This window comes from Papilio polytes, unplaced genomic scaffold, assembly GCF_000836215.1.
Source record: "Papilio polytes unplaced genomic scaffold, Ppol_1.0 DF820711.1, whole genome shotgun sequence".
In the NCBI taxonomy this organism is placed as follows: Eukaryota; Metazoa; Arthropoda; class Insecta; order Lepidoptera; family Papilionidae; genus Papilio; species Papilio polytes.
Window position 1 is genome coordinate 157,553 of NW_013528493.1, and position 12,733 is coordinate 170,285.

Genomic DNA, 12,733 nt, shown 5'->3' on the forward strand with positions numbered 1-12,733 from the left:
TAATATCGCTATCAAAATAAATGGAAGTGTGATTCGAATTATTTCTATACACAAGTAGTCTATACGATGTTTTAAACTATAATAATGTAATTTAAATTAATTTGCTTTAAAAATGAAATAAATGGCATAGACAAATATTCCATCAATATGTTAATAAAAAAATGGAATGGAAATTTAAAGACATGTGCATATTTTTTTTATTGTAGTTTTAATATCTCATTTTTCAAACATGTTTGATTGTTAATGCGTTATCCCTAATCTATTAAATTCTTTGATGATTAAGTTACATTTTTATGAATTCAATTGAAGTGTGAACACTACATATTTGATAATTAACTTTAATCGACCATGTAATGGTCAGTCGTAATGGTAATTGCCGCTTAGTCGTCGGTACATCTAGCACATGTGTATATAATATGAGTAAACACTTTTCAATCCCTACAAAAGTATTGCTACACTTCCTAACACTGTAATGTCCAAGCGCTTCCAAATGCCCTTTTCATATATTTTTTGGCACAAACTGAAGTCTGTAAGTAGTAGTCAAACTTCCGAATTGTCTCAGCCCCTCTATATTTTCAATTTCTGTACCTGCCTGTCTACAATGACTACACAGTGGTATTATTAATGTAACAACTGCAAATAAAACAGTTTGTATTTTGACTATACATTTATGGAAACTTGACATAATGTTGTTATCATGTTTATTCAATGTCAATATCCCTTTTATAACATATGTATTTTTCTGTATATTTAATATTAAATGACATTTTTATATCTTAATGTATGTATAAAAATGGATATAATCCGAATACTGTAAATGTAATTCGTGTTGGAATTTAAATTTATGAAATTGAAAAACATGTCACATTAGCATGTGTAGAATAAAATTAATTGTTTTAGGGGATATATGTATTTCATTATCAAGTGTTTTCCATATCTTCACCTCCTATTTTAGGAAAATGTTGCATATTACAAATAAAGAAATACAAGCCAATGTCACAATATAAACGGATCGTGTGATTGGTTTGCTACAGTTTTTTTTTCCATGTAGACTATCTTATGTTTGAATTGCAAAAACATATGCTGTCTTAAAATTACTTATTTAATAACTAACATTCAAAATTGAGTTGAAGTAGAAATGAATGTTGTTTGTTGCATATTAAAATAATACAACTTAATGTCAGTAGAAGAAATAAACAATTGTCATTATGCATGCATATGGTTCTATTTTATTTCGCCCTTTCAGAACTTTTAATATTATCATGCCAGGCTCCTAGTAGGCAAACATCATGGATGTAGGTACTACTAGAACATGCTCTAGCCTTTTCGCCTTTTTAGCTCTTGTCGAAAAATTGAAGCCGAGCGAGGCCTCAATAACTGTACCATTTTTCCATCTCTGGCCATAGTGAACATATTGTAATATGGTTTTAGGACAATAATTATAAAAAAATATATGTGCCCTGACATCAGCAGCAGATCATTGCTTTAAATCATGGAGGTAATAATACAACAGGAGTGTGTTCTATCTGTACCTCTTGTAGTTAAAATAAAGAAAATAAAACCTTATGCTAAGGGCGTAAGAGTCTTGGTGCACGCTAAATAAAATTGAAACGAGTGAGAGGGCTACACGTGTCTGATAATTCCGTTTCTAACAGTGACTTAGAGTTGCCAGATATAAACCCTTACGTTGTTTGCAGAAAAGTAGGCAATTGGTGTAATGTAATGCAGTAAAAATATTTACTTTTAAAATGTTAACAATAATTTATTACTGTCATGTCAAAGCAGTTATTTGTTTCTACATGTAAAATTTTCGATTGGCGTACAGGTTTACTTTTATTTGTTTGAAATTCGAACACCTGAACTGACAACACCGCATGACATCGCCGAACCGGACTTCAATGGCGGCGTTTTTAAAATCCGTAATATTTTTTAAAATTCTCTCGTTAAAATGGTGAGAAGTTATGTCGTGGATGCTTGCGGAAGCGAGTATTCTTACCACTTTTCAATCCCAGTACTTCAGAGCTATTAGTTTTTGTAAATCGGAAGAAAACCCACCTCCACTCTTGTCTATAGTAAGAGTCCTTTCAAATAATTGGTCTAGAAACATTACACCACTTTAGAAAACCGATTGACTGTTTTCCCTTTCAAATGTTTAAACTTTTTTGAAGTCTGAGTGATATTCATTGAATCATATTCTCTTTTCACTTCCTCTATTGCTCTAAATTCCATAATAAGTTAATTTAAATATGCTCACACAAACACAATCGGTGGTATTTAAAATGTTATACTGAAATCAAATTAGGGTGGAGATTGATATAAAACTGCATATACAATTAAAATAAATGTTTAATTCTTAATAATTTATTGAAATATTTATTACATTTCACTTTATTTATTAAATTATATTTGGTTTACAAGATTTCCAAAAAAAAAAATTCTATCTCATTCACTCCAAAAAAAACCTAAGGTGAGTAATAAATAAGTTCTACTTGTACAATTTTTCAGCAGTATCACATGATTATGAAATACTTCTTAACTAAGGCTTAAAAATAAAATTCATAGAGAAAATTATACAGAAATATGATTAAACACATATTATGTCATTAATACTTAGTAAAAGTGATTTATTCATTATGAAAGGTAGTTTTGTTAAATAATTTTCAGATTGATCTAAGTATTGTTAATTAAGGTCTATTGACCTAGTCAAATTGATAAAGATAATTCATAACATTTTTACTATACATACAATACTGTTTGTAAAAAAATAACAATCAGTGTGATGGTAATTAGTCGGCTTTCTTTGGATCTGACAATGTAGCTTGGTGTAATTCATACAATTGAATAAGCTGATCTTCAGTCATAAAGTCAAGCATCTTTGGGTCAAGGTATTTTCCTACAGCTTTTTTTTTGGCCTGTTGTAATGGTTTCATCTGTTTAGCTAAACTTATGGCATAATCCTGGAAAAATTATGAAATTTATTTCCTGATTTAAAATGTATAAAATGTGAGTAAGCAGTGCAGGAGTTGGGTAGGGTACAGCCGGGCGACCACACAGCATAATGTATAGAAAAAGGCACTAATCTCAGTAAATTATACAGTCAACATTAGTCTGTGTCAAATCAGTATTCATTCTCACTTATAAGGTTCCAGGTTAGTATGAAACTTTTTGGGCCAACGATATCTATACTGGGAAACCATTAATAACTACTAGCTGTTGCCCGCGACTTTGTCCGCATGGTATTAGAAAACATACGAAGTATATCAACGTAGGGAACCATATCTAATTCCCAGGATAGAAAGTAGCCTATGTGTTCTTCCAGACTATGCTCTAAACCTGTGCCAAATTTCATCGAGATCCATTCAGCCATTTAGGCTACAAGCACCAACAAACATCCATCCATCCATCGTAACTTTCGCATTTATTATATTTATATGATGTACTTTTAGAAGCAATAAAATCTTAATAAACCTTAACAGCTGCCCAAGAGCTACTTTAATTATAAAGCTTTGTACTCACTGTCCATTCATTGAGGAAAATTTTAGCTTCTGCAGGGTTGCAGTTTTTATGGCGTTTAAATTCGTCACGTGCATAATTATCACCCAGAACCCGCAGCTCCGCTGGCATTCCGCGATGTACCCGGAGAATAAGTTTGTAAAGTCGACGCACTTTAAATGCATGGTCACCAGGAAACATGGTGTCAAACTGATTAACAACAAAAACAACTTTGATATAAAAACATTTATCTCTATATGTTTGTTTGGTATGGGAACAGACTACTTTAAATGTAAAACTTCTTTCAATATCCGAAAAGAATAAGAGCAGTCGACTTAAGGCTATAATTTAAATCACAGGGAATAGCTTTGTTTGCTAACAGTACAGGAGTTTCATGAATCATTACCACCAACGGATCCGTGACCAGGTCTCCAATTCAGCAAACAACATCAAATAAACCTTATGGGAGAAGTTAAGTAGGTGGTTGTTACAAATATTAATAAAATGATTATTTACCTAAGGGCATTACATAAACCTAAATAAAATAAAATTCATAAACACATAACCTATTATTTACTTTGACATTTGCATTTGCTTGTCAATTTCAATTTCTTCAGTCAAAGAATATGTGATCTAACAATGTCACCTTGACAACGTCATATTTTGACCAAACGTCATGTAATTGTGTGGTTCATGGAGGTAATAAAACAGGAGTGTGTTCTATCTGTACCTCTTGCAGTATATAAACAACTGTACTACTGTACTGGCATAATATGAAACAACGTGATTATATAGTTCTATACTTTTCCATGCATCTCTGTGAATCTCCACTGTAGCACTTATATGCTCTTTGCACTGTAGATACGCCAGTATTGCAGCAATACTGTCATACTGTCTATTCTATTTGGAAAAAGCAAATTGAAATTCAAGATATAACTGTAAATTTCACGTTTTATTATATCTTTTTGTCAATGAGAAATGGGATGGCATGTTTCAAAGTCAAAAGTATGTAACAATGCTCAGATTTCGTTTGGAAATTACAATTTACAACTGTAAAAATTTTAACTTACACAATAATGCATCTTGTGAGTTCCAGTGTAGATTTACATTTTTCCAGTATAACTAGCGCTGGACTGGAATAATGTAAACTTGCCATAAAGATGTCCAATGAGTTGTTTGAAACAAATCTGAAATTACACTACACATGGAAGGTTTTTGCAAGAATAGTAGGATGGGGATGTCTGAGTACAGATGACCCATGCCGAGTTCAACTAGTACCTACAAATAAACACATAAGTAGTACAAAATCGTTTATTACTTTATATTTTATGCAATTATTACATCAATTCATTAACACATACAGATGATAATTAACAAAACACAGGGCATACTTTTCATTTTCACAAAATTATAGAATGATTATTTTTTTATAACCACTGTTTGCTTGACTTTCGTAACTCTTTAAGTACTATCAACTAAAATATCCTATGAAATACAAACTTCTTGTTGTAATAAATTCAGATATCTAATGGATTTTCTAAAGTCTACATGACATATACACATGTGGAAAAATGAACTACTAATGTTAAGGATTGGAGGCGGGGTGAATGGAAAACGATAGATTGCAAAGTGAAAAAAGTTTCTCGTTTCTTAACAACTAACATATGCTGCCTGATGCATTAATCACGAACAAGAAAAACGCACGCAGACATATTTTTAGTTCAACATACAACAATAATTATTTTTTCTTGAACTATTTATGGTTTTTAAATAGATTATGGTAATCTTAAAATATTTACTATAGCCCCAGTAGATCAACACTTGGTGAAACATGTACTTTTCACAATCTAATATTAAATAATTCATCTGTCCTATAGACAACAAGCAATGATTTCATATATTCAATGTTACATTAATCTATTGACAATTATATGAATATTTAACAAATGGATATTTAAATTTTCTCTTGTATAAATGGATGGGTGAGACAATGGTTGACGGATGCTCGCTTTGAAGGATCAAGCATAAGCATTCTTTCAAGAAGGTCTTTTAATTGGGCTATTTTTTTAGCTTCCTCTGGAGGCAGGCGATGGTGTGGAGGCGATAATTCTAACTGCAAATCTCTAGTTTGCTTGATACTTGACATTATTACCACTTTTTCCTGTAATAAGAGAATATATTTTTTCTAAACATTCAATATGATCTGGATTAAACATGTTACTATATATATTTTACTTGAACAAATTCAAACATATCATTGTGTAATATTGTGGCTCTACTTCTGTTAATTGTTAAAAAATTATTTGTATCCTAACTACTCAATTTATTTTAACTAAATTGAAGTTAAAATTACTATGGACAGAAATAGACTATACCTTTAATGCAATATTTTATATTAGTAAATAATCCAAACTGTTTAAATGAATGTCATAATGTTAATATATTTAAAGCTATTTAATATATTTAAAGATATCTTACCCTTTCTGTGATCTTATCCAATTCATGGTATAAAAAGTTGCAATTTGCATCAAAATGTTGTTCTTTAAATTGGCCCTTCTTCGCGATTTTGTTTGGTATCTTCCCTTTTAATTCCATAAAATATTTCAGCATTTCATTGTTTGATTTACCACTAAACATTATTCTACCTGTCGACAGTTCATATATTGTGCAAGCGGTAGACCACATATCTATGCCATAGTCGTAAGGTACTCCCAATATAATCTCAGGCGCTCTGTAGAATCTAGATACCAGATATGGGGTTATTTCATTATCAGTAATATGTGACGCCGCACCAAAGTCACAAAGTTTCAAAACCAGCTTACTTTCGTTTACCAAAATATTATCAGGCTTAATGTCTGAAAACAAAAAAATTGCACATTTATGTATTTTGTACCTTTGTATAAATAAAAATTAATATTTGATTAACCTCCACATATTCTAGAAGTGAATGACTGATTTTGCAGTTAATCTTTGCTAAGATGTTGTGAGATTGCTAAATGTTTGTGCATTATGGTATTTTAATAGACAATAGCCAAAGTCATGCATATCTTAAGCTTTGCCTAATCAACCTCAAATGAAGTTATTACTGAAAGAAATTAAAATGTAGAAATCTAAAGATAACAATAGCTAAAAATAGTTTGAGGTACTCACCCGCATGCAAAATTTTACTTTTTTTCAGCAATTTCAAAGCCAATAATATTTGTTGAGTATAACTTCGTACAGCTTTGATGTGTATTCCACTATTTTTGCCATATTTCTTTAAAACTTCCCTCAAGTTCATAGACAATGGCTCTAACACCATGCACAAATGCCGTTTGTGGAAAAAGTGCCGGAACAATCTGAGACAGTGGTACTTGTCTTCAGGATCCGCATCATTTAATTTCTTTAAAATTTCCAATTCTCTCAATCCAGTTTTATGCCTGTAAAATTTCAAAAGGATTTAAAAACAATGATCAACTGGAAACTGTGATTACATATTATAAGAAGACCAGCAACCAACATTGCCCAAAGAATTACATATACCTATTACTCAAAGAATTCACAAGTCAAATGCATTGTAAATATCTAGAATGGCAAGTTATTATACAACTTACATTATTTCATTGTTTCTTATAATTTTGACTGCTACATCAGTGCTGCCTCTGATCAAATCTCTAGCTCGTACGACGTTGGAGAACACACCTTGGCCTGTGTACCCATATACCGTATATCTGTTATCGAGCGTCTCTCCTATGCGAACTCTGAAAGCAGACATTAGTAAATATATTATAGTAAGTCAATTAAAAACAACTACCCAATAGACTTGACTGTTGAGATTAACAATGATCTTCACAGTTGTTCTTATTAATACAAATTCTATTTAAAGGGCTCAACAGGTCAAAAAGGAGCCACAATATCCTTGCAGGACTATAACCCGCCCTACTAAATTGTCAAAAGAATTGTCAAACTAATCAATCTTATTTAGACAAACTATAAAGTGCAGATTTAAAAATGTAGATTTATCGTAACATACCTGTAGTAGCCTTCTGCATCATCCCAATTGTCATTGAGAGATGGATTCTCTATAGTATTTTTAGTAGTAGTTTCTCTAGCAGTTGGAGTCTGTGAAAAATGTTTACCATTAAATATTAACTTCGAAATACATATTGCTTTCTTTATTTCCTTTCTAACATACTAAGTGCCACTGATGAGTTCACTATCAGAAGGAAAATTCTTCACAGATAGAACATGTTACTTCTCAAACTACATCTTTCAACACATGGTTTCAGGCAATATAAAGTTTTTAAATCATTAGATCATCAGCCAGCACTTTCTTATTTACCTTATCGAAAAGAAGTGTGTACTACTTTCTACATTTTATCAATGGCTACTGTTGATTACAGTTTTAAATAATAATAATAGAATGTTCAAATCTGTTAAGTGTAAAACTACTTACAGTGAAATTATTAAAGTTGTCTTGATCTGCAAACATATCCCATCCTTTACCTTTCTTTTCATCAGCTGAAGAATTTTCATTTGTATTATCAGAGTTATTTGAGGCGTCATTATCATGTGCTTTATCATCTATTTTTACAACGCTTTTGGTTGGCTCCGGAGTGACTATAACTTCACTTTCTTTGGCAGCAGTAACTTCTTTTGAATGTTCATTTGGTGTTTTTTGTTTAATTTCCGTTAATGGTGGTGTAAGTTTGCCGCTGGTTACACTATTATCTTTTCCACCCAGTAGCTGTAATTAATAATGAATTAATCTATTAATAGCTAAATAAAAATTTCATATTTCATGCACATGATTGATTTGCATTACTTAAAACAAAAAAAAACCATGTTGGGGTCATTACAACCGCAAGTCTGAATTTGTTCAAAGTAATTTCCTATATGGTTACAAAATTTAGAAGGGAATTTTAATAGAGGGTAGCTGATGTAACATAACAAAGGTCTTTTATGTGGAAGTAATATGTAAGTGAAGAAACATTAAATAATTAATTCCAAGTCGCACTTCACGAGAAATCTAGGTATTGAATACAATTATTTGATAAAAAAATCACTTGGTTAGTAAATTTACCTTCATCAGTTCTTCACGTTGTTTCCTTCGCCGTTCTATGATTTGTTCTTCAGTTTCTTCCTCTTCATCAGTTTGAACAGATATATCCAGTTCTTCATCACTTGAACTAACTATAGTTTGTGAAGCTTCATGCGAAGATTGCTAAAATTAAATAATATATTTTACTGAATTAAGAAACATAACATTAGCCATGATTTATTCATAATTAGGTAAGAAATAATGAAGCAAGTATATTGTAAATCATACTTAATATTATAATTGGAAAAGTTTAGATAGATGGATGTTTGTTAGAGTTTGTAGCCTAAACGGCCAAACAGATTTCAAGGAACTTTGGTATAGATCAAGAGGATAGTCTAGAAGAACACATAGGCTACTTGTTTTTTTTTTACTTCCATAAGGCCGGAGACGTGGGCGAAAGCTAGTATTCAATATAATTATAGTTACCTTATAACCTACCCTATGTCTATCTCTGTAATCTAATTTGGAATCTTTTGAACGTGCTCTATGGTCTCGGCTGCGGGATCTACGATATTCCGCTCGTCGATCTCGCCGACCAACAGGTGAATACCTTTCCCTTGAACGATGGCTACTTCTTTCACTTTCCTTCTTTTTGTATGCCAATGATCGTCTCATTCTTTCACGATCTCGTTCCTTCTCCCGTTCTCTTTCTCGGTCTGATTCCCTTTCTCTTTCACGTTTTCTTTCGCGATCTCGTTCCCTTTCTCTGTAAGTAGGTGTATAGCGTTCCAAGTCTTTCCGCGTACGATGGTCTCTAGTCTCTTTCCATTCTTCAGTTCTTCTCTCGCCTTTTTTCTCTCTTTTTATCACATCTCTTAAATCTTCTTTATGGTGTTTGTTTGTGTGTTTATCCGTTTTCCTTTCCGAAGAATGTTCTTTGCTTGACTTGTGCTTACTTGTTAGTTTTGTATTGTGATCACGGTCTTTATGTATCTTCTTAAGTGTTGGTGTGCGACTTTCTTCATTTGTTGCTTTAGTATCAGTTGCTTCTGAATCATTTGTATCCTTGCATTCCCCCTCATCTTCACTCTTTTCTGAATAGTAGGCAACTAAACGAGCTTGCAAAAGTTCTTTTTGTTTCATCAATTCTTCAAGATTTAAATCATCTTCTATTAAGGCCAATTCAGGACTTGCACAATCTTCTTGATAATTTTCGGTTCCAGAATTCGATGAAATTGTTTCCAAACCATCGTTTTTATTCAATTTTGAATTAGGTTTATTCTTTACTTCTCTATTTGATCCTGCATCTCCATTCTTTGCCTTTGGTGCTTTATTTGTTATCGATTCTTTCTCTGTAACAGGTGAGGAATGTGACGATTTTTTATGAGACGTCTGTTGCTGTGATTTTGTTACTAATTCTTCAACATCGGACAGAGAAGTTTGACTTTCTGGCTTTGGACTTTTGATTTTTTCTTTCTTTGATTTCTTCCTTTTCTTGGAGGATATGTCATCATCATTACTGGTTGTTTTCCTCTTTCTCTTATGTTTTTTGCTCTTCTTTTTTTTCTTCGCTAATTCTTCACTTTCCGAAGCTTCAACATTATTAACAACCCTGAAAAATTTTGAATATTAGTTAAAAATGGTAATGCCCACATACAAGGTTTTGTAAACTAAACTATTTCCTGGTGTAATATAATATACAAATTCTGGCAGTACACTTAGCTGCATAAAAAGGTATTAATTTGCCAAGCTATAGAAACTTGTGCATGTCCGTATGTTTCCAACCATGAATACATTTCATTGACAAAGAAGTGGACACATGGTTTTGAAACCAAATCCTGTTTACATACCTGACTGAGCTTATATTTTGCTTAACAAATAAAAAAACAAATCATTACATTATGATACTTGTTATTTCCAATCAAATTATGCAATACTTACTCTTTATCCATATGAGTTTAATTTCCAGTAATCCAGTAAGTGTTGTAAGCTGTAATAAACAAAAATTGGGGTTAATATTTCAGAAACTAAAAGGTTCCATTGTCTATGGAGTCATACTCCATAATTATAGCCTTTAATAACAATGCTAGTTATTGTTTGTTTTATATATTTGATTGTATAATTGGAAAGATCTCCATTTTCGCCAAGAAACTTTGTAGTAATAATTTAGATTAACAGAAACACATGGCATCATAGTACAGTAAGCCCAACGGTTATGTGACAATAACATTAGACTATATCATATTTTCATCAGAAATGTATTTTTTTAGAAATCACGAAATTGTATAATATGGATTGCTAAAAACAAACATAAAGGAAAACCTGATACTGATTGCTGGTACCTACTTGGTTGGGGACCTCTTTACACATAGCTCATTAAAGAGTATTGGAACAGTAAATTGCAATGCAGAATTTAGGCATTTTAAATAAAATATACATGATGAATTATGTGTAATAATATATCAACCTAATTCTACCTAATACAAAAAAAGATTACGTATATAAGAAATGTCGTAGTTACTAATCGTCCATTAACTAAATATTACATCTAATAAGCGCTTTCTTAAAAACCATGATGTCACTTACTTTAAACACAGAGTAGAGAAACTATAAATTAAATTTTGTTTTTCGGATTATTGTCGAATAATCCGTACATCTCACATACATTCAACTGTATTTCCAGAGTGAAGCATGCTGGATTATTGTTAGTTATATCAATACAAAAGAGTATGATAGTACGCAGTCGATTTTAATATGTAGTTTACACAATTTGTACTTTTAGAGATAAAAATGGTTAAATATAAAATTGCCGTACAAAATGCAATCGAATAAACGAAAAGTAGGTAATTTTCATAGTGCGTGTGGTACAAACTAACCATGATATAAACAAATGTAACTAAATAACTTACAATCAATTAAACAATACGGTACGTTTTACTAATCTCTCTTCAATTACAACAAATACAATTATAATTGAAGCCAGGCGATATTGTAAGCGATAAGTTAAAGTAAATTACTAAACAAGACATTACCTATTTCGGAGATTAGAGATGTAGCTATTTAACGTAACCGTAATAATTAACAGTTAACAGGTTAGGTGAATAATAACCACGAATAACCGAGTTTAAGAACCGTACAAAACTGTGATTGGTTAATAGCTGTCAACTTGTCATGGAAATGAACTTGACCATAGTCAAATAATAAGTGAATATACTCCTGCAAGGATCTTGTGCAATCTTGTGGCACCTTTTTGACGTTGACAGGAGGGCGCTTCTGAGCATTTAGGGTTACCAACAACGTAATGTTTCCACACTTAAGGAAAATTCTTCCGTTTTGAAAACGAAAACCCAAATTGTAAAGGAAGTAATTGTACCATACATAGTAATTGGAAAATCAGTGCTTGTCTAGGGAATAATAGAAATCTTAATTATTGTTGTTGACAATCAACGCACAGTTCAAACTATGTGGTACGTCCCGTAGTTCGAACGAAACAATGTGGTATAATTATTTGACAACCAGTTTCTCGTTATATTTCTGAGTACACACAGTAATTTCCTTATTACGTAATTAAATAAGTATGATAAAAACCAAAATACTTGTTCGTTTTATGTCATAAAGGAAACACTTCCAGTTGCACAAAACACATTACAGCTAAGGGTTCGGTCCCTGCAATTTGAATTGAATAGGTAATAAAACAACCATCAGAAATATATTTATAAGTCAATTACTATTTAACAATTTTTTGAAATTATAAAACTCAACATATTACACATGCATCCTCTTGAGGATAGGGAAAACCTTGACTTAACAAATGGTATCACATTTTGCGTTACAACAGACACAAAATGATTCATATTTTATTTTCGCGATAATATCTCCCAATTTCGAAAAGACCATTGTGATACTATTTTTAAGCACTTTCATCGCTTTTTTTCATGGAATAACTTTAAAAAACCCCACAAAATGCTGAAAGTAATAACGAAAAGTGAACTAACAACCTATGTCACTGATACCCTGACATTTAATTGTCATTTTTAAAAATCGTCGGGTGCCAAAAAAATCATATAGGACTATACCGACACCTCCGTGAAGTTAGCCCCTCAAACCCTTTTTTTATGCAAATCGTTTGAGAATCGTTAGAGAGATACGATTTTCTAACGATGAGAAAAATTTGATCCTTCTAAACCCGTTACTTTCATCTTTAATTCGAAGAAAAGTAAA

General features: G+C 31.7%; 1 protein-coding gene across 3 annotated transcripts; it reads right to left on the reverse strand.

Annotated features, from left to right (window-relative positions):
- Window positions 1-4,805: 4,805 nt before the first annotated feature.
- On the reverse strand, window positions 4,806-11,690 carry LOC106110266 (serine/threonine-protein kinase prp4). Of its 3 annotated transcripts, none has more exons than XM_013292030.1 (10): window positions 11,545-11,690; window positions 10,454-10,502; window positions 9,011-10,124; window positions 8,555-8,695; window positions 7,928-8,218; window positions 7,505-7,593; window positions 7,086-7,232; window positions 6,643-6,911; window positions 5,971-6,347; window positions 4,806-5,653 (listed from the first exon to the last, which is right to left on the reverse strand). In XM_013292030.1, the coding sequence occupies exons 2-10, from the start codon at window positions 10,462-10,464 to the stop codon at window positions 5,447-5,449; spliced, it is 2,646 nt and encodes an 881-aa protein (XP_013147484.1). In that variant the 5' UTR covers window positions 10,465-10,502; window positions 11,545-11,690; the 3' UTR covers window positions 4,806-5,446. The 3 variants fall into 3 exon arrangements, with proteins under 3 accessions (XP_013147484.1, XP_013147481.1, XP_013147482.1); XM_013292027.1 differs by having other exon boundaries at window positions 8,999-10,124; XM_013292028.1 differs by lacking the exon at window positions 11,545-11,690 and adding an exon at window positions 11,422-11,525 and having other exon boundaries at window positions 8,999-10,124.
- Between the last annotated feature and the right edge of the window lie 1,043 nt (window positions 11,691-12,733).

Coding starts and splice junctions, on each gene's coding strand:
- LOC106110266 (XM_013292027.1), bottom strand. Junction 8,696..8,998: donor GACATAGGGTAGGTTATAAG/GTAACTATAATT, acceptor ATTTAATTTTAG/CAATCTTCGCATGAAGCTTC. Junction 8,219..8,554: donor AACGTGAAGAACTGATGAAG/GTAAATTTACTA, acceptor TATTAATTACAG/CTACTGGGTGGAAAAGATAA.